At 46.3% G+C, this 21,865-nt stretch overlaps 2 protein-coding genes across 2 annotated transcripts; one reads left to right on the forward strand and one right to left on the reverse strand.

Moving 5' to 3' along the window:
• The first annotated feature begins 5,142 nt into the window (after window positions 1-5,142).
• THRSP (thyroid hormone responsive) lies at window positions 5,143-5,664 on the forward strand. The gene has a single exon (XM_002822289.6). The coding sequence runs from the start codon at window positions 5,209-5,211 to the stop codon at window positions 5,647-5,649; it is 441 nt and encodes a 146-aa protein (XP_002822335.1). The 5' UTR covers window positions 5,143-5,208; the 3' UTR covers window positions 5,650-5,664.
• A 4,024-nt stretch (window positions 5,665-9,688) lies between these two features.
• Window positions 9,689-21,806, reverse strand: NDUFC2 (NADH:ubiquinone oxidoreductase subunit C2). Its single transcript, XM_003777850.5, has 3 exons — window positions 21,246-21,806; window positions 14,315-14,458; window positions 9,689-11,362 (listed from the first exon to the last, which is right to left on the reverse strand). Exons 1-3 carry the CDS (start codon window positions 21,409-21,411, stop codon window positions 11,313-11,315), a joined length of 360 nt encoding a protein of 119 aa, XP_003777898.2. The 5' UTR covers window positions 21,412-21,806; the 3' UTR covers window positions 9,689-11,312.
• Between the last annotated feature and the right edge of the window lie 59 nt (window positions 21,807-21,865).

The raw sequence follows: 21,865 nt of genomic DNA on the forward strand, positions 1-21,865 counted from the left end.
CCAAAGTGCTGGGCTTACAGGCATGAGCCACCATGCCTGGTCAGGTTACATTATTTAACCTAATACATTAATTTAGAAAAATTACTCTTTTCCATTTGTAGGTTAGGAAACAGTTTTATGCAAATTCTTCATTCTGCTGATTGATTGAGGTAATGTTGGATTGTTACATCTTGCTCATAGTAAAGTAGAGGAAAAGCATCCTGTATAATGAGTATTGTCAGGACGTGAGTATGGCACCATCTTTTCTTTCCTAAGTAATAATTCTAGAAAAGAACCTCACCTTATAGTCAGGCCTGTGAGGTATTTTTGAGCACCTGTCATTATATACAACTCCTGGGTGGCCACATGGTCCCTTGCCACACCAGAGGCCTCACTGCTGCCTCCCTCCAAGCCAGGGTAACTATTTTTCTTTTTCTTTTCTTTCTTCTTCTTTTTTTTTTGAAACAGAGTCTTGCTCTGTCACCCAGGCTGGAGTGCAGAGGCTTGATATCTGCTCACTGCAACCTCGGCCTCCCGCGTTCAAGCGATTCTCCCACCTCAGCCTCCCGAGTAGCTGGGACTACAGGCATGTGCCACCATGACCGGCTATTTTTTTTGTATTTTTAGTGGAGACAGGGTTTCATCATGTTGGCCAGGCTGGTCTTGAACTCCTGATCTCTAGTGATCCACCCGCCTCGGCCTCCCAAAGTGCTGGGATTACAGGCGTGAGCTACCACGTCCGGCCTGGGAACCTGCTTTTTGAGGTGACTGGACATTATAAACAAAGAACCTAGAATGTACTAGGAAGTGATCTAGGCTGAGTGCAATGGCTCAGGCCTGTAATCCACTGCAAGGCACTTCGGGAGGCCAAGGTGGGAAGATGGTTTGAGCTCAGGAGTTTGAGACCAACCTGGGCTGCAAAAATAATAATTTTTAAAAAACTAGGCCGGGTGTGGTGGCTCATGCCTGTAATCCCAGCACTTTGGGAGGCCGAGGCAGGCAGATCACAAGGTCAGGAGTTCAAGACCAGCCTGACCAATATGGTGAAACCCTATCTCTACTAAAAATACAAAAATTAGCCGGGTGTGGTGGCATTCGCCTGTAACCCCAGCTACTCGGGAGGCTGAGGCAGGAGAATCGCTTGAACCCAGGAGGTGCAGGTTGCGGTGAGCCGAGATCGTGCCACTACACTCCAGCCTGGGTGACAGGCGAGACTCCGTCTCAAAAAAAAAAAAAAAAAAACAAAAAACTAGCCAGATGTGATGGCTATTTGTGGTCACAGTTACCTGGGAGGTTGAGGTGGGAGGATTGCGTGGGCCCAGAAAGTGGAGATTGCAGTGAGCCATAATCATGCCACTGCACTCCAGCCTGGGTGACAGAGCCAGACCCTGTCTCAAAAAAAAAAAAAAAAAAAAACAACAGTAGTAAATCTAATAGTCATCATTCAGCCAATAGTTACTGAGCATTTGCAGTGATGAAATGTAGAGTGGCAAGTCCAGGCATGGAGAAATAAATGAGGAATGCAGGGAGCAGAGTCAGAAGGCAGAATCGGCTAGAAAGAAGGCAGTGCCTGCTTATTTTATTTTTTTATTTTATTTATTTTGTTGTTGTTGTTGTTGAGACGGAATCTTGCTCTGTTGCCCAGGCTGGAGTGCAGTAGTGCGATCTAGGCTCACTGCAACCTCCACCTCCTGGGCTCAAGCAATTCTCCTGCCTCAGCCTCCCGAGTAGCTGGGATTACAGGCGCCCGCCGCCACGCCCGGCTAATGTTTTGTATTTTTAGTAGAGACGGGGTTTCACCATGTTGGCCAGCTGGTGTCGAACTCCTGACCTCAAGTGATCCACCCACCTCGGCCTCCTAAAGTGCTGGGATTACAGGCGTGAGCCACCGCGCCTGGCTCAGTGTCTGCTTATTGAGTCCCTCAGTCTCCTAGGCATTTCATAAATACCATCTCTCACCCCATCACACCCATAGGGAAGAGTCAGGACACATTTCAATTCCTCTTTGCCAAGGAATGAATAATGTGTGTTCCTTGGCTTATTGCTTTACCATTTCAGGCCCCAGTTTCCTCATCTGTAAATGGGGTCTACCTACCACATACAATTGTTGGGAAGATTGAGTTCTGCTCTAAGAACTTTGTATATTGCCGGGCACGGTGGCTCACACCTGTAATCCCAGCACTGGCCATCATGGTGAAACCCCATCTCCACTAAAAATACAAAAATTATCCAGGCGTGGTGGAGGGCACCTGTAGCCCCAGCTACTCGGGAGGCTGAGGCAGGAGACTCGCTTAAACCCAGGAGACGGAGGTTGCAGTGAGCCAAGATCATGCCACTGCACTCCAGCCTGAGCGACAGAGTGACACCCTGTCTCAATTAAAAAAAAAAAAAAAAAAAAAAAAAAGCTCAAGGTTAAAAAAAAAAGAACTTTGCATATATAACTTAGCTTAGAATAATATGTCCCAGTTAATGTTTGCCCTTATCATTATTACAACATATGAGGAAGCCGAGGCTCAGGGAGGCTGGTGCTCTCTGTTTCCCTCCACCGCTTGCAGTACACAGAGGGTTAAGGTGGAAGCTTTGCCCTCTGCAGCTGGCCCAGGCCTGGATTTGGCTGCCTGTTCTGCCCTGGAGAAGCAAGGCCAACTGTCAACACAGGGTGACTTCAGGTCATCTGTGGCTATGCGTGGCCAGCCTGCCAAGGGGACTTGTTGAGAGGGACGATCACTGCTTTCCTCTCAGGTCTGACGGAGCTAGGGCAGGCCTACTCCTGTCGTCTCCGAGCTATGAGACCTTGGGCAAGTACCTCTCCCTTTCTGAGTCTCAGTTTTGTCTCAGTTTTATCTTGGGATACTTACGTTTTTCTGTCTCAGGGCCCCTGTGGAAACTGAGTTTGCACAACACTCTGCTGTGCCAACATAAGCATAGTTAAGGCCAGTAACTCCGGGTGGGGTAAATATTACAATTTAAAGGGGAGGGGTTATAGGGAAGTAGAATTTTTTTTCTTTTTCTTTTTTTTTTTGAGACAGGGTCTTGCTCTGTCACCCAGGCCGGAGTGCAGTGGCGCCATCACAGTTCACTGCAGCCTTGAACTCCTGGGCTCAAGCAATCCTCTCACCTCAGCCACTTGAGTAGCTGAGACCTCAGATATGTGCCATCACACCCAGCTAATTTTTTAAAATCAATTTTTTGTAGAGACAGGGTCTCATATGTTGCCCATGCTGGTCTCAAACTACTGGGTTCAAATGATCCTCCTACCTCAGCCTTCCAAAGTACTGGGATTACAGGCATGAGCCACCATGCCGGGCTGGGAGGTGGAATTTTGTTCAGTCTAAAGATAAGCTTTTTCATAGCTCTGGCTGTAGTGGGAGGGAGCAGAGGAGTGAATGATTGTCAGTTGGGAGGGTGCAGAGTGGGCTCCTGCCCTAGGGTGGAGGTGAGGGTGGCTTAGGTGAGGCAACACTGAGGCCGGGTTCAGCCCCACGTCCCCTCCCTGTGCTCCCTCCTCCTCTCTCCTCTCCTGCAGGTGTGAGAGGTATCATCATTCAGCAGATTTCACCGGAGGCAATGAAGGAGGCAGGTACCTGAGCCGGAACTCAGAAGGTCTTATTCTCCACTTGACTCTGCCACCAACTTGTTGGGCAACTTTGGCCTTTCCCCAGGCCTTCATTTTTCTTTTTTTTTGAGGTGGAGTCTCGCTCTGTTGCCCAAGCTGGAGTGCAGTGGCGCGGCATGATCTCGGCTCACTGCAAGCTCCACCTTCTGATTTCACGCCATTCTACTGCCTCAGCCTCTGGAGTAGCCGGGACTGCAGGCGCCCACCACCACGCCCGGCTTATTTTTTGTATTTTTAGTAGAGATGGGGTTTCACCGCATTAGCCAAGATGGTCTCGATCTCCTGACCTCGTGATCCACCTGCCTTGGCCTCCCAAAGTGCTGGGATTACAGGCGTGAGCCACTGTGCACGGCCATTTTCTTAAATATCTAATAAAAAATATATAGCAAATGCAGTTTGTAAACTATGACAATATGACCATGCAAAAGATTATTATCTTCCAAGACTGCTGGTCCAAGGAAAGGTCAATAATCAAGTGGAAGCATTGTAGCTTGTGGAATGACTGGTTAGATTTGGGAGAAGCCTTAGCAATAATCTAGAATCTGCATAGATAATACATCTGAAGATTGGGCTTTGTGGTTTACAAAGCATTTTTTTCCTCTTTTGATCCCAGTTGCTTGTCTGGACTGATACAAAGCATTTTTATTAGTTTGTCTTATTCAATCCTCACACCACCTCAGATTTACAGAGGATATGGATCTGGTTAACTTGTATGACTATGTAACCTCATGTCAGTCCAGAGCACTGCCTGGAGGTGGGTAGAGGTGGTCCTGGGCTGGAATCCCAGCCCCAGTGGGACCTTGAGCAAGTTACTTTAGCTGTCTGCACCTAAATTTCCTCACTGGCAAAACAGGAATACTGGTGGTTCACACCTGCAATTCCGGCACTTTGGGAGGCTGAGGTGGGAGGAATGCTTGAGTCCAGGAGTTCAAAACTAGACTGGGCAACATAGCAAGACCATCTCTACAAAAATTAAATAAAACATTTACAAGGGTTGTGGTGAAGATTAAATGAGATCACTTATGGAAAAGCTCAGCAGACCCTGATGTGCAGTAGGTGCTCAATAAATGTTAGCCAGCAAAAAAACAAAAAAAAAAACTCAGCTAGGAAATTGCAGTACTGGGCTTCTGACTCCAACCTCAAAGTTCCTTGCCTCACATCAAGCTGTTTCATTTCAAATCCTCTCCATTTCACAATGGAGTCGCCCCGGGTTGAAGGAGTGAACTATGCATCGGAAGGCTGCCCTAAGTAGGCAGCAAAGAGACAGCTTGGTCTCCAGTGACCTGAAAGAATTATTTATTGCCCTGAAGTCCAGTGCACCAGTTGCCAAAGGGAAAAGCTTCCTTCCAACTGACTCAGCAAGCTGACAGAGGAAGAGTCGGGTTCTTGCTGGGGCAGTCATGCAGAGCTGGGATGACAAGCAGAAGGCTGGCAGCTCTGTCTCTGGGCAGATGGATCACCTGATACCGATGCTGGGGCCTGAGACCTGGGATTGGCCCAAAACAGGGCTGTGTTGACCCAACAGCTGGGCATTGGCATCCTGTCAATCTGCCGAGAGCCTAGAAATAGTGCGGGGGCAGTCTGCTGGTCTCAGTGTGTCAGAGGAAGCAACCATGCAGGTGCTAACCAAGCGTTACCCCAAGAACTGCCTGCTGACGGTCATGGACCGGTATTCAGCAGAGGTGCACAACATGGAGCAGGTGGTGATGATCCCCAGCCTTCTGCGGGACATGCAGCTGAGTGGGCATGGGGGCCGGGCCCAGGCTGAGGCCCCTGATCTCTATACCTACTTCACCATGCTCAAGGCCATCTGCGTGGATGTGGACCATGGGCTGCTGCCACGGGAGGAGTGGCAGGCCAAGGTGGCAGGCAGCGAAGAGAATGGAACCGCAGAGACAGAGGAAGTCGAGGACGAGAGTGCCTCAGGAGAGCTGGACCTGGAAGCCCAGTTCCACCTGCACTTCTCCAGCCTCCATCACATCCTCATGCACCTCACCGAGAAAGCCCAGGAGGTGACAAGGAAATACCAGGAAATGACGGGACAAGTTTGGTAGACCTTGGACACTAGGGAAGGTAATGGTGGCCATGCTGGTGGGTGTGAGTCTACAAAGGGACATTCCAGGAGAGGAGAGGGGGCGGTGGTACTACAACCCAGTGGGAGAGGAACAGCCTGGCTCTCAGACAGAGCCACTCTTGGGTCAGGGTATTGGGACCACAACCTAGGAGGGCCTAAGACTAGGCCTGTGTTACTATCCCTCTGACCTCAAATTGGCAATTGCAATGAATTGATACAGAAACAGAAGGAAAAGTGGCCTGTGAGGGCATATCTCATATGCACATATATGTGTTTGTGCATGTGTGCATTTATTAGTATGTGAATGGTTGTAAAAGTGTGAATTGAATGAGTGTGTTCTCATCATCGACTTTAAGAATTTGATTAAAGAGGGGCCAGGCGTGGTGGCTTACACCAAATCCCAGCACTTTGGGAGGCCGAGGCGGCCGGATCATGAGGCCAGGAGATCGAGACCAGGCTGGCTAACATGGTGAAACCCAATCTCTACTAAAAATACAAAAAATTAGCTGGTCGTGGTGGTGGGTGCTTGTAGTCCCAGCTATTTGGGAGGCTGAGGCAGGAGAATGGCATGAACCTGGGAGGCGGAGGTTGCAGTGAGCCGAGATCACGCCCCTGCACTCCAGCCTAGGTGACAGAGGGAGACTCCATCTCAAAAAAAAAAAAAAAAAAAGAAAGAAAAAAAAAGAAACTTACCTAAGGCATACATATTAAGTTAAGTGAACATTGTGAATTCCGTGTGTGTGACAGTGTTTCCCAACATTTTTTCAAGTCACAGAACATGGAAAATCATATGGCACATGGGGATACATAGGTGAGGCTGCTTGCAGTACTGCTACAACAGGCTGGGGGTACTCTGACCATCCCAGGTTGGAACCCACCAAATGGGAAGCTGAGGGACCACTGTCATGGCACTCTAATCCATTCCAGGCAAACCAGAGTGTGCAGACATGCCTGTTGGGAAGCCCTGTTGTATGTACATACGAATATGTGTTCCAGTCTGAGCCTACATGTCTATGCACAGAGGGGCTGGGGTGGTGAGTGTGGATGAGCAGCAAGCTAGACAAGCAGGTAGTGGCAGAGGGTAGGAGGTGGGAAGGGGCCCTAGCATGGTCACCACTAGTTCACTCATGGATAAAGACTAGTATTCATAGAAATTGGACCACAGCACCTGCCAGTTTTGATTCTGTGCTACCTGCCAGCCCTGCTCCCGCAAACTGGTCTCATTAGTTGTAAACAACATCCACGTCCATTGTAATCTCAAAACCACCTGATGCAGCTATGTAGGAAAAGATTCTCATCCTCAGTTTACTAGTATGGAAATTGAAGCCAGACAGGTGAAGTGACTCACCCAAAGTCACACAGTAAGGAGACAAAAGTAAGACTGGCCTCAACTTTGAGCTGAGTGTTCTTTCCATCGTACCCACTGTCTGCCATATTGTGTTATCTTCATAATCTGTGTGAAGGCTGCTCTGTAATTATGGGGAATAAACACGGAACCCCAAACACAAAGCCTATGGAGAGCTCTGCTCCAGACATTATCTCAGCCGTTTTTCCTTCTCCCACTTCAAACCCAAACTGTCAACCTCAACCCTTCTTCTCTCTCCCCTTGAGGCTCCCCGAGTTGCCTCACAGAGGTTCTTCTTGAATTAGACTGGGCTGTGTCAACAGCTCTGGGTTCACGTTCTGATTCTATCACTAATGAGCTGTGGGGCCTTGGGCAAGCTAATTCATTTCTCTGGGTTTCAGCTTCACTGAATAATAACAGTGGTAGTAAAACTAACAACTGGCATTTGAATAGTTTTAAGATCACTTTGCATATCCCTTATCTAATGGAATTATCATTCCCCCACCCTTTTTTTTTTTGAGACGGAGTCTCACCCTATCACCCAGGTTGGAGTGCAATGTGCAATCTCAGCTCACTGCCACCTCCGCCTCCCAGGTTCAAGAGATTTTCCTCAGCCTCCCAAGTAGCTGGGATTACAGGTGTGTGCCACCACACCCAGCTAATTTTTTAAAAATCTTTAGTAAAGACAGGGTTTCACCATGTTGGCCAGGCTGGTCTCGAACTCCTGACCTCGTGATCCACCTGCCTCGGCCTCCCAAAGTGCTGGGATTACAGGCATGAGCCACTGCGCCCAGCCGATCATTCCCTTTTGCAGATGAAAAAACCGGAGGCCTGAGAAGTAAAACGAGTCCAAGTTTACTCAGTAAATAACAGCCAAGATGTGAACCCTGGCCTAATTAGTCTAATTCTTTTCCTCTACAGTGGTGTTCCTTAGAGCCTTAGACTTTTGCAGAGTGCGCTCAAAGTGGGAACTGGGCATGGCAGAGTGGGTAGAAACCACACTCTGACTCACTTAGTTGCTTCAAAGGCCAGAGCAGCAACTCTACACCATAACATTTCAACACACCCTAACCTGATTTTCATTCAGAGGCAATATGGTATAGCAACAGTTAAAAATCTGGGCTCTTGTTCTGGCTCTTCCATTGACTTCTGTATTATCCTAGACAACTTTTTATTTTAAGATGGAGTCTCACTCTATTGCCAGGCTGGAGTGCAGTGGCGCGATCTCAGCTTACTGCAACCTCCACCTCCCGGATTCAAGCAATTCTTCTGCCTCAGCCACTCGAGTAGTTGGGATTACAGGTGCACGCCACCACGCCCAGCTAATTTTTTGTATTTTTAGTAAAGATGGGGTTTCACCATGTTGACCAAGATGGTCTCGATCTCCTCACCTTGTGATCCTCCCCGCTCGGCTTCCCAAAGTGCTGGGATTACAGGCGTGAGCCACCACGCCCAACCTTTTTTGTTTTTTGAGATGGAGTTTTGCTCTTGTCGCCCAGGCTGGAGTGCAGTGGCGCGATCTTGGCTCACTACAACCTCTGCCTCCCAGATTCAAGCAAGTCTCCTGCCTCAGCCTCCCGAGTAGCTGGGATTACGGCTCATGCCACCATGCCCGGCTAATTTTTGTACTTTTAGTAGAGACGGGGTTTCACCATGTTGGCCAGGCTGGTCTCGAACTCCTGACCTCAAGTGATCCACCCACCTTGGCCTCCCAAAGTGCTGGGATTACAGGTGTGAGCCACCACGCCCGGCCCTAGGCAACTTATCTTACCTTTCTGTATCTGTTTCCCTGTTAGTAAAATATAGCAGAGAAATCAAATGAGTTATTCCAGTTCTGACAACCTAGGATTCTCCTTACAGTGCTGAGGCACTGCCAGTTTTCCAACAGCAACATAAGCATTGTTCTTCCTGCTTCAATGGGCACGTGACAGTATCTTAGTTGTTTGAATTGATACTGACTTGGCCTTTTAAAAATTTCTTCACTCCACAGATCCCTTCACGATAGAAGGCAGACTCTTTGATGAGGCCAGCGGAGCAGTTCACTAGCTGATGATGAGAGCAGAAAGGCCTAGACCTGCAGCCAGAAGTGAAGGTGGCTCAGTTCTCCGGGATGCTTCTCTACCTCCTGAGCACCAATTCCTGGATTCCAGTCACTGGCTCACCTTTAGAATGTCTGTTGCTATTCACTGCTCCCCTCGCTCCTCTTACCAGCTTGGGTAGGTGTCCAATGGTTCAGGAGGGACTAGACAGTTACCTGTCCAGTGTGGTATGGTAGGAAGAGTGTAGGTGTTGGCATGTGACCAAAATTCACATCCCTCCTCATGGCAGTCATTCAGTATGTGTACTTGTACAAGTTATTTAACCCATTGGAGCCTAAATTCCCTCATCTATAAAATGGGGATAATATTATCTACCTCACAAGTTTATGAAAACTAAACATGATGAATCGAAAGCACTTGGCATGTGAGGGCTATTAAAATAGCCTGATTTTTTTTTCTCCCCCTCTCCCCTATGTATTTGCTCTGGCCCTTGCTTTTTACCCTCCAGAGCTAAGAGGTAGCAGTCTCTTGGGATGAGTGGTTCACCCTCTTTTACTTGGCGACCACTGATGAGGCCAACGACAGGTGAACTATAAACCTATTTATTGCAGAACTAATTAAAAAAAACCAAAGCCTTGTATTTGTACATCTTTATTATTTCTAAAGCACTTTCTTCAACCTAATTTCAGTTTTTACAATTGGTACTCAAGAAAATAGAGACAGAATTCATTTGATTTTGCCCAGAAACCATCTGCTTATATTTATAAGGCCACCCAATTTGAAATCACATATAGGCCAGGCGCGGTGGCTCACGCCTGTAATCCCAACATTTTGGAAGGCCAAGGCAGGTGGATCACAAGGTCAAGAGATCGAGACCATCTTGGCCAACATGGTGAAACCCCATCTCTACTAAAAACACAAAAATCAGCTGGGCATCGTGGCATGCACCTGTAGTCCCAGCCACTCGGGAGGCTGAGGCAGGAGAATTGCTTGAACCCGGGAGGTGGAGGTTGCCATGAGCCGAAATTGCGCCACTGCACTCCAGCCTAATGACAGAACAAGACTGTCTCAAAAAAAAAAAAAAAAAAAACCCACATATACTTTATCTCTAAAACCTAATCTGATTATAAATTCTAAGCTAGGAAACAAAAACTTTTGGGACAAGTACTTTTTTTTTGACAGGGTCTCCTTTGTCACCCAGGCTGGAGTGTCACCCAGGCTGCAGTGAACTGTGACACAATCATAGTTAATTGCATCCTCAAATTCCAGGGCTCAATAGATCCTCCCACCTCAGCCTCATGAATAGCTGGGACTGCAGGAACGTGCCACCATGCCCGGCTAATTTTTGTATTTTGTGTAGAGACAGTGTTTCGCCATGTTGCCCAGGTTGGTCTCGAACTCCTGGGCTCAAGCAATCTACCCTGCCTCAGCCTCTCAAAGTGCTGGGATTACAGGCATAAGCCACTGCATCGGGCCAGGACAAGCATTTGATAAGCCATAAAAAGTAACCTCATTCCAGTTAGGTACAGTCTTTTGCTAATTGCACCAAGCTCCACTGTAGACAGTATTAGCTCCTGAGTCCACTTTCTCCAGGATAATCCACCTAAGAGCAAAGACAACTTGGCAACGTAAGATTTCTGTTTTCCTTGTCTGGAGTCTCCTCCTTCTAAACCACCTTCTATATCATTACAGACAGCTCAGAAACACAAACCTGTGTGATTTAAAACGCCTTAATGACTTAATACCTACAGGATGAAGTCAAAATTATTTGGCAAGAGTCACAGAATCCTCCATAATCTGGCTCACTCTAAATTCACTTTGCACTAGGACAGGGGCAGGCAAACCTTTTCTGAAAGGGCTACATATTAATTAGGCTTTGCAGGCCATAGGTCTCTACCACAACTACTCAGTTCTGCTCTTGCAGCATGGCAGTCACCATAAGCAACATGTAAACAAATGAGCGTGGCTGTGTTCCAATGAGACTTTATCGGCAGTAGGCCAGATTTGGGTAGTCTGCTAACTCTAAACTAGAATTCAACCTCATTTTAAAATCTTTCAGATGGGTGAATGGAAACTGACCATTCTCTGATGAACTATTTTTCTTACAACAATAAAGAGTCTGAGTACTCATGGTAACTACTTTAATTACAAGGTGTCAACATACAGATTAGCATAAGCTTCAACTGTCATTAGAAACATATTCCATCAAATTCAGAAACAGCAGGTATCAGTGAAACTGGAGCAAGCATTTTGAAGACTTCAATGTACTGGATGGAATTTTTCAAAAATTTCACCATATGTTTTCTTCTCTATAAAAGGAAAGATCATAAAAGATTTATTTTAAAAATATGTTTTAAAAATTGTATTTCCTAAAGGAAAATTAACACTCAGTAATCTTACGATTGAAATCCTGCTGTGGTCTGAATGTTCATGTCCCCCCAAAGTTCATAAATTGAAATGTAACCCCCAAGATAATGACATTAAGAGGTTAGGACTTTGGGAGGTGATTAGGTCACAAAGGCTCTGTCCTCATGAGTGGGATTGGCTTAGGGGACCTTGTTTGCCTCTTCTACCATGTGAGGACACAGCAAGACAGCATCATCTATGAAGCAGAGTGGGCCCTCAGCAGACACCAACTGTGCTGGTACCCTGATCTTGGACTTCCCAGCCTCCAGAATTGCAAGCAATAAATTTCTATTATTTATATATTACCCAGTCTATTCTGCAATTATACAGGTGGTAAGAAAAACAAAGTTAAAAAAAAATTTTAATTACCCAGTTTAAGGCATTTTGTTATAGTAGGCCAAACGGACTAAGACAAACCCCTAAGAATTTCCTTATTTTCTTGTCCTTGACTATGGCTTGGTAATCACTGAAGGATTTTCTTTCATTGACTGAAGAATAACTTTGGAGGAATCTGTGATGACAACCAAATGGCTGCCAAGAGGGACAAGGTGCTGCCAGGAGTATCCTGACTGAAGAGGTGAAGGAAGAAATAAACACAGAGGGGCATAGGTCAGCTAGGAGAGGCCAACAGCCAATGTGGTCAAGCTCTCTGGGCTCCCACTGTCCGTGCATGAGGCTCTTGGCACAACTGCCAGTAATCTGCAGCTCAGAAACAGAATGAGCCCTGCAGCTATACACACTCCTGCAGACACAGGGAACTCATGGAACTATGTCTAGGCAAAGAGCCAGAGGTCTGAGACTGAAGACTGCTCAGCCACTGGGCCTCAATCCTAGTAATCTATATGTCCAAGACGACTTCCAGCTCTAACATTTAATGGTTCTGGGTATTATGCATTCCCGATACATCCACTATTCATGGCTTTGTGCTAGTCTTTAAGCTCTTCTTTGGCAAAAAAAGAAGCTGTATCTTTCTGATCCACCATAAATATCATATATGTGACTGAAGGCTGTGGGAATATTAAAGAGTAATAAAATTTTAGAGCTAAATAAGACCTTAGAGACCATTCAGCGTAATGAAATTTAAATGTTTTATATCACACATTTACATTAATAGAAGAATTTTTTTTTTTTTGAGCCAGGGTCTCGCTCTGTCACCTAAGCTGGAATGCAGTGGTGTGATCACGGCTCACGGCACCTTGTCCTCCCAGGCTCAAATAATCCTCCTGCCTCAGCCTCCCAAGTAGCTGAGTCTATAGGCATGTGCCATCACACCCAGCTAATTTTTTAATTTTCTGTAGAGATGAGGTCTCACTATGTTGCCAAGACTGGGGAAAATCTATTTATGTTTACAAGTTCAAATTTTTTCTATACTCATTCATTTACACATTTAATAAGGCTATGTGTGCCAAACCCCTGGGGAGACAAAAAAAAAAACTGTCCTAGTAAGTTAAACTCCCAGCCTACAGAGACTCATATATGTGCACATCTGTGTTGTGTATATGTGTGTAAAACACAGGTGAGAAAAGTTATATTACAACTATTAATAGATTCATAGCAGAATAGAGATAGAGCACCCTGAGGGAATGCCTGACTGTAGCTGGGTGAAAGCTTCACTGAGATAATAAAAGCAGAAATTTGCTAGGTGGATGGGGTGGAAACAGGGGCAAGAGGAAGAATAACATAGCAGGAAGAAGGTACAACATGTATAAAGCAATATAGGGCAGGTTCGGGACAAAGCATTTCACCAGGCAAATGATGAGTGATGAGGAATGAGGAAGTATTCCATACGGTTCATATCCACTATTATGCATAAGTGCCTGCTGTGTGTAGGCTCTATGCAAGAGGTTGGGGAAACAAAGATGAAGCTACAATCCATGAAGAACACAGACATGTGTATATCATACGGTGGATAAGAATGTGGGTAAAGTGTTTCTACCAGAGGACAGGCAATTAGCTAAGCTGGAGGAAATGAGCCATCCTAAAGAGTCTGGATTTTATCCACTAGGCAATGGATGACTTATTTATTTTATGTTAATTTAATTTTATTTTTTGAGACAGAGTCTTGCTGTGACACCCAGGCTGGAGTGCAATGGCGCGATCTCAGCTCACTGCATGCAACCTCTGCCTCGCGGGTACAAGCGATTCTCCTGCCTCAGCCTCCCAAGTAGCTGGGATTACAGGCACCCGCCATCATGCCCGGCTAATTTTTGTATTTCTAGTAGAAACAAGGTTTCACCATGTTGGCCAGGCTGGTCCCAAACTCCTGACCTCAGGTGATCTGCCCCCCTCGGCCTCCCAAAGTGCTGGGATTACAGGCGTGAGCCACTGCGACCGGCCGAATGACTATTTTAAACAGATGTGATCAGATTTGCTGTCATTGGAAATAAGACCAAAGCAAGTGGTGAGTTAAGAGGCAAGTGCAACAGTCCAAGCGAGAGATGATCAAGGCCTGAACCACGGTAGCGGTAGTGCAGAGGAGAGTTCAAAGTCGAGAAATATTTAGGAAGTAGAACTGATAAGACCCGATGATTAATGGGAAGTGAAAGAGAAAGACTTGATGACTCTCAGGCTTCTGGCTTGAGTGGCCAGGTGGACAGTAGTGCCATTCCCTGAAGCAGGACACAGAGGAGCAGGAGGTTTGGGAAGGCAGAGGGCATGTGAGTTTTGTTTGCTGTCCAAAGGACACAGAGGTAGTCAGACAGAAACTGGATATATTAATTCAAGAGAATTTTGGTCTATAGACTAAGATGTGGGAGTCAACAGAATTTAGAAGGTATCTAAAGCCATAGACATGGGTAAGATTAACCAGGGAAAATAATAATAAACACAGATTCTCTAAAATTAACTTGAAATACCTTCTTCAGGAAACTCCTCTGGATGTAATTTCATATATCCAAACATTTCACGGTCCCTCACAGCATACAGGTAGTTTTCACGTTTTACAAGATAATATCCAGCAAAAAAAAAGGCCGTAATATATAGAAGCTGGCGATGCAAACCTGAAATTCAAATGACAAATCCCAAAGAAAGCAAAAATTAGTCAATGTGTATTAAGAGTTACATTTTTGGCTGGATGCAGTGGCTCACACCTGTAATCCCAGCACTTTGGGAGGCCGAGACGGGTGGATCACCTGAGGTCAGGAGTTCGAGACCAGCCTGGCCAACACGGTGAAACCCTGTCTCTACTAAAAATACAAAATTTGGCTAGGGGTGGTGGCGGGCGCCTGTAGTCCCAGCTACTTGGGAGGCTGAGGCAGGAGAATCATTGGAACTTGGGAGGCAGAGGTTGCAGTAAGCTGATATTGCGCCATTGCACTCCAGCCTGGGTGACAAAGCACCTGGCCTGTTATGGCATTTCTTAAAGAAATAAAAATAAAAAAAGCACTGGGCTCAGTGGCTCATGCCTGTAATCCCAGCACTTTGGGAGGCTGAGGCAGGTGGATCGCCTGAGGTCAGGAGTACAAGACCAGTTCACATGGTGAAACCCCATCTCTACTAAAAATACAAAAATCAGCCAGACATGGTGGCGGGCGCCTGTAATCCCAACTACTCCTCTGGTGGCTGAGGCAGGAGAATCATTAGAACCCGGGAGGCAGAGGTTGCAGTGAGCCGAGATCGCGCCATTGCACTCCAGCCTGGGGGACGGAGTGAGGCTCTGTCTCAAAAAAAAAAAAAAAAAAAAAAAAAAAAAGCTATTCTGAACAAACAGCCTTGATCCTTGACTTTGAGACATTCTACATATTCTTTTTTTTTTTTTTGAGCTCTGTTGCCCAGGCTGGAGTGCAGTGGCACAATCACAGCTCACTGCAGCCTCAACCTCCCAGGCTCAAGCAATCCTCTCACCTCAGCTTCCCAAGTAGCTGGGACCAAAAGCGTGCACCACCATGCCTTTTTTTTTTCTTTTTTCTTTTTTTTTTTTTAAGAGGGGTCTTGCTAATGTTTCCCAGACTGGTCTTGAACTCCTGGGCTGAAGCGATCCCCCCACCTCAGCCTCCCAAAGTGTTAGGATTACAGGAATGAGCCACCACACTCGGCCCACATGATCACTTCTTTAAAGGTTAACAAATTTAAATATTACATGCAATGTATATTTTAGCATATAGCACTTAATATTTATTTAATAAATGAATGAACAGCCTTGGGCAATTCAATTTACTACCTCTAAAACATAGACGAGACCTATCCTGGCTGGGCGTGGTGGCTCACAACTGTAATCCTAGCACTTTGAGAAGCTGAGGCAGGTGGATCACCTGAGGTCAGCAGTTCAAGACCAGCCTGGCCAACATGGTGAAACCCCGTCTCTACTAAAAATACAAAAATTAGCCAGGCGTGGTAGCACGCACCTGTAGTCCCAGCTACTCAGGAGGCTGAGGCTGGAGAATCGCTTGAACCCGGGAGGTGGAGATTGCAGTGAGCCAAGATCGCACCACTGAACTCTAGCCTGGGCAACAGAATGAGACTCTGTCTCATAAAAAAAAAAAAAAAAGATCTATCCTATCTTTCTCATAGTGGTAGCAAATAAAACAAGACATATGCATGTAAAAGTATTTTCAAAAATGTATAAAACAATAAAAATGAAAAATATTCCTATGTTCTAGAACTGGACAGAGCACTCTCTCTTACCCCAAACAGCCACTGCTTTCCATAATGGGCTACACGCCATATAGCAAACCAAAGAGCACATGTTCTCCCATATGCCACTGGACTGCAGAGACATACAGAACTAGACTCTCTCTACGCTGACCCATGTTCCTCACAGAAAGACTCCATGAGTGTTCGAGATGATGATGTCAGCATCCTAGCCCTAAAGGCATGGCTTGGCCTCTTCCCAAGGCCCCATTTTCCTAACCTCTCTCCTCATTCTGTCTTAGTGGTCTACCTCTCACTACCTGCACATCCCATCTACAATCATTTTCCCATTGTTTACTCAGTGAGTCTAACCCTGGCAGCTATTGTGCTCTGCAGAACATCATAAATTACTGATATATTAAACTAGAGATCAATAAATATTTGATTTTGTGGGCTATACTTAGAATACCAACTAACTCTAAATTTAGGGCACATTAAGTGGTAACCAGCAAGAAGGTTAAGTTTTAAAAAACAGATGATGAGAGAAAAACTTTTAAAAAAATTATATTTATGATAGTACAGTAGGGTGACTACAGTTAACAATAATTTGTTGTACAGTTCAAAATTGCTGGAGGAGAGGAATTTGAATGTTCCCAACATAAAGAAGGGTGAATGTTTGGGGTGATAGATGACCCATTTGCCCCAGTTTCAACATTACACATTGTATGCATGTATCAAAATACCACATGTACCCCCAAAATATGTACAACTTATTTTTAAAGTCTTATTCTTAAAAAATTCTTTTTAACATTTCCTGCTAATTTGAAAAAGAGCTACACAATTTCATTTCATTGATAGAAATTCATTATTATGAGACATATTCATTATTATGAGACAGAATCTTGCTCTGTCACTTAGGCTGGAATACAGAGGCATGATCACATTCACTGCAGCCTCAACCTCCCAGGCTCAAGTGATCCTCTTACTTCAGTCTCCCAAGTAGCTGGGATCACAGGTGCATGCCACCACGTCCAGATAGCTTAAAAAAATTTATTTTGTAGAGACAAAGTTTCCCTATGTTTCCCAGGCTGGTCTTGAAACCTGGGCTCAAGCAATCCTCCCACCTCAGCCTCCCAAAGTGTTGGGATTACAGGTGTGAGCCACGGTGTCCGGCCAGAATATCCCATTACTCACAGAATGCCAGGTACTCTCCAGGGCTGTAGTTTGAAAATCTACCATATCCCTTTCACCACTCCTCCAACTCTCTTAGAAACATCATTTATGTGACACACAACTTCACACTATATGCACAATCGTGTACCACAATTTGTCTTTTTAATGGATATGGCCATCTGGTCTGTAAACCTTTGGAGGATTGGGTCCATGTTTTATATTCCTCGTAATCTACATATACTTATTCACTCAATACTACTTTTTTTTTTTTTTAAGACGGAATCTCAGTCTGTCGCCCAGGCTGGAGTGCAATGGCGCAATCTCAGCTCACTGCAATCTCCACCTCCCAGGTTCAAGCAATTCTCCAGCCTCAGCCTCCCAAGTAGCTGGGATTACAGGCATGTGCCACCACGCCTGGCTAATTTTTGTATTTTTAGTAAAGACAGGGTTTCACCATGTTGGTCAGGCTGGTCTTGAATTCTTGACCTCAGGTGATCCACCCGCCTCAGCCTCCCAAAGTGCTGGGATTACAGGCATGAGCCACCACACCTGACCTCACTCAATACTTACTGAACACCTACTATAGATATTAGACACTGAGCTAGATAAACACAATATGTATTCAGTAAATGCCGTTGAGGACAACCATTTCAACAAAGTCCTAGGACCTAAATCTTCCCAAGCAATTTAGGGAAGCTCTGGGAACTCAGGAAGTCTGATCCCTACTCCTGGGCTAAGCAGTTTATATTCATTATCTCATCCAGTCCTCAGAGATATGGAAGTTCCTCAGAATCAAATTACTAGTAGGGCGGAGGTGGTGTCAAACCCCAAAGCATATGCTCTTAACTGCTATACTCTTCTGTCTCCCAGAAAGGCACAAACAGCTAAACTAACAACAATGAGATTAAGTGGTACATACAACACATTTCAGCCAACCTTTACTTCCTCTAGAGCATTCTCCCTCCCATCTGTATCTCCTCTGTGCTCCTAAAGTGCTTTCTGCTCACCCATCTCTATCAAAACATGTATCTATCATATCAAGATCAGCAACAGACTGTTTACTTGTTTGTCTCCCTGATTTCACTAGGAGTTCCATAGGGCACATAACAGAGTAACAGTTAAGTAAGGCCAAGGACAGTGGTTCACACCTATAACCCCAGCACTCTGGGAGGCCGAGGTGGCAGGATCACTTGAGGCCAGAAGTTTGAGACCAGCCTGGCCAAGATGGCAAGACCCCATCTCTACAAAAAACTTAAAAATTGGCCAGGCCTGGTGGTATGTACCTGTAGTCCCAGCTACTTGGAAGGCTAGGATAGGAGGATCGCCTGAGCCCAGGAGGTCGAGGCTGCAGTGAGCCATGATTGCACCACTGCCCTCTAGCCTGGGTGACAGAGTGAGACTCTGTCTCAAAAAAAAAAAAAAAAAAAAAAAAAGGGGGCTGGGAGCAGTGGCTCACGCCTGTAATCCCAGCACTTTGGGAGGCCAAGGCGGGCAGATCACGAAGTCAGGAGATCGAGACCATCCTGGCTAACACGGTGAAACCCCGTCTCCACTAAAAATACAAAAAAATCTCTGGGCGTGGTAGAGGGCGCCTGTAGTCCCAGCTACTCCAGAGGCTGAGGCAGGAGAATGGTGTGAGCCCGGGAGGCAGAGCTTGCAGTGAGCAGAGATTGCGCCACTGCACTCCAGCCTGGGCAACAGAGCAAGACTCCGTCTCAAAAAAAAAAAAAAAAAAAAAAAAAAAAAGGGTTCAGTAAATGAACAATTTACAAATATATGGTAAACTGTTTGCATAACAAGAGCTAAGGAAGGGGAACTCTGTCCAGCACCTTTTGCATGTCAGACATTTTACCTACAGAATCTCACTCAATTCTCACAACAAATATGCAAAAATTAATTATTCTTATTTTATAGATGAGGAAACTTTGGCTCTGATCCACCTGACCATGTAATTTGCCCAAAGTGACACAGCTGGAAAGCAGCAGAGCAAGTCTGTTTATTTATTTATTTATTGGAGACAAGGTCTCAACTTTGTTGCCCAGGCTGGAGTGCAGTGGTGCAATCGCGGCTGGCTGCAGCCTCAACCTCCTGGGCTCAAGTGATTCTCCTCCCTTAGCTTCCTGAGTACCTGGGACTACAAGTGCACATCACCATGCCCGGCTAATTTTTTAAATTTTTTGTAGAGACAGGGTCTCACTATGTTGCCCAGGCTGGTCTTGAACTCCTGGCCTCAAGAGATGTTCCTGCCTTGGTCTCCCAAAGTGCTGGGATTACAGGTGTGAACCACGGTGCCTGTGCCTGGTGAGCAAGTCTGTTTAGTTCCAAAGTGGAGCTCTTTTCATTACACCAAGTGACAGTCTTGGGGAAATGTGAAGTGGTGATGAAAAGGGAAAACCTCGAGTCCTCAGAGGCATAAATGGACAAAGATCACTCCTTTCTGAAGTGAGGAGTCACGTCCAAGGGAGATAGGATTTCAATACTATTTGAGCACTGGAAATGCTGGGATTTGATGGGTTGGGAGCTAACCTTCAGGCATGACATACAGCTGTAAGAAGGCAAAAGAGACAGAAGTGTGGTGACTCCTAATTGCCTGAACCATTGCCTGAGCTTTTTTCCTGATTGTGCTTCTTGGCTCCAATCAATGCCTCACATTGCTGACAAAGATGACTTTTTAAAATACAGAGCTCATCACTGCACCCCTGCAACTCTCAAAAGCTTACAAAGTTCCTGACTGCCTAGAAAATAAATTGCCATGCTCTGCTAAAATCTCCCTTGTAGTTTTATCACCCAAAACCTGAACACTCACTCAATCATCAAACACCCTCCATTCAGAGGTCCTTGTCCCCATTGGCTCCCACTAACCCCATGGGCCTAGAAAGCTGTCTGTCTCTCAGTCCTGCCTGATAATCAAAGTTAACTGCAAAGACCCCTCTTCCAAAGTTCCTCTCCTCTTTTCCCTCTGGAAATCCATAGAACTTAGCAAAGCTACTGTGGTGGTTATTATCAGAATAGTCAGTGTCTCTGATAGGAAGCCAGTGACATACTACTGGGAAGTACAGCACACGGGTTTACAGCCTCCTATTCAAACCGTGGTCCTCAGACTAGCAGCAGCAGTGTTTGAGCGCTTGTTGTTAACATCATTTCCTCCCCAGACCTCATGAATCAGAATCCGCTTTTTTTTTTTTTTCTTTTTTTTTTTTTTTAAGACAGGGTCTCACTTTGTTGCCCAGGTTGGAGTGCAATGGTGCAATCTCGGCTTACTGCAACCTCTGCCTTCCAGGCTCAAACGACCCTCCTGCCTCAGCCTCCCTCAGCCTGGGACCACAGGAATGCACCACCACGCCTGGCTAACTCTTGTATTTTTTTGTAGAGACGGGCTTTCGCCCTGTTGCCCAGACTGGCATCGAATTCCTGAGCTCAGGCGATCCGCCCGCCACGGCCTCCCAAGGCGCTGGGATTACAGGTGTGAGCCACCGCGCGCAGCCCAGAATCCGAATTTTAACAAGACACCTATGCTATTCGTATGCACATTAAGTTTGAGAAGCACTGGTGTCCAATATCCATTCAGAGGTCAAAAAAAAAAAAAAAAAACAAAGCTCTGCTACTTAATAGCCATATGACCTTGGGCAAGCTGCTGTTAACCTGTTAGGCTCGGTTTCCTCGTTGTGAATAATACATCCCTAACAAAGTGTTTTCAGGCCTAAATGCTATCAATAATGCCCATAGTGTGAGTAGTGCATGGCATGGAGTCATGGCTCATTTGTGCACACAGCACAACACGAACTGAGGAGAGTAGCCCCGGGTCCTTCATAGACTCAGTTCCTGCTTCACTGCACCTCAGTTTCTTCAAGCGTCAAATGACATTCTGGCTCTGCTTAATTCTAAAGAGCTAATAGGGCGTGGACCCCCCGGGAAGGCGAGCTGGGTCCAGCTAGGCAAAAGGGCACAGAAAAACACAGCACCTCAGGGGGGCCTACGGCGGGGCTGGTCTGCAGCCCTACGACCCCCTCTCCTCCCAGCCGATCCCTGCCGCGCAGCACTCACCAGCCGTCGCGATCGGCCTCCGCCGGATTAGGTTATCAATCAGGCCGGAGCAGTAGCCCAAGAAGCCGAGGTAGAGGAGCCGCGGGTCGGTCAGCTTGGGCGGGGGCAGGCTCCGGGCCTCATCCGGCAGAAACCGTAAGGGCTCTGGGTTCCGCCGTGCGATCATGGTGACGCCGTTTCCACTTGAGGCCTGGTCTCAGACCACGAACTACAAGGAAAACCACGACGACCACTACCTGGGCCTAAGCAGTCAGCTTTCTCCTCCTCTGCGCGCCGGACTCACGGGCACGGCTCAGCGCGGTGCAGCGCCCAAACGCTTCCCGGTGCGTGCTGCTGCCGGAACCCCGCAGGCAAAGTTCCGGGCTACTAAGTTTCACTTTGCTCTTCGCCCGCGCTAATTCTCTGGTGGGAGTGGGATTCACGGGCCTGGTAACGCGGGGTCGGGGAGTACCCCAAACGAGCCAAACTGGGCGAAGACTAGGAGATACTGATTTTCTTTTCTCCCAACTTCCCCACCCAGAATTGCCTCTCCCTCCTCTGCCCCTTCTGGAAAGATTTATCTTTTCATCCAATGCCCACAAATGGGCATGATGCATAGTTTTGAGAAACGTAATTAATTG

This window comes from Pongo abelii, chromosome 9, assembly GCF_028885655.2.
Source record: "Pongo abelii isolate AG06213 chromosome 9, NHGRI_mPonAbe1-v2.0_pri, whole genome shotgun sequence".
In the NCBI taxonomy this organism is placed as follows: domain Eukaryota; kingdom Metazoa; phylum Chordata; class Mammalia; order Primates; family Hominidae; genus Pongo; species Pongo abelii.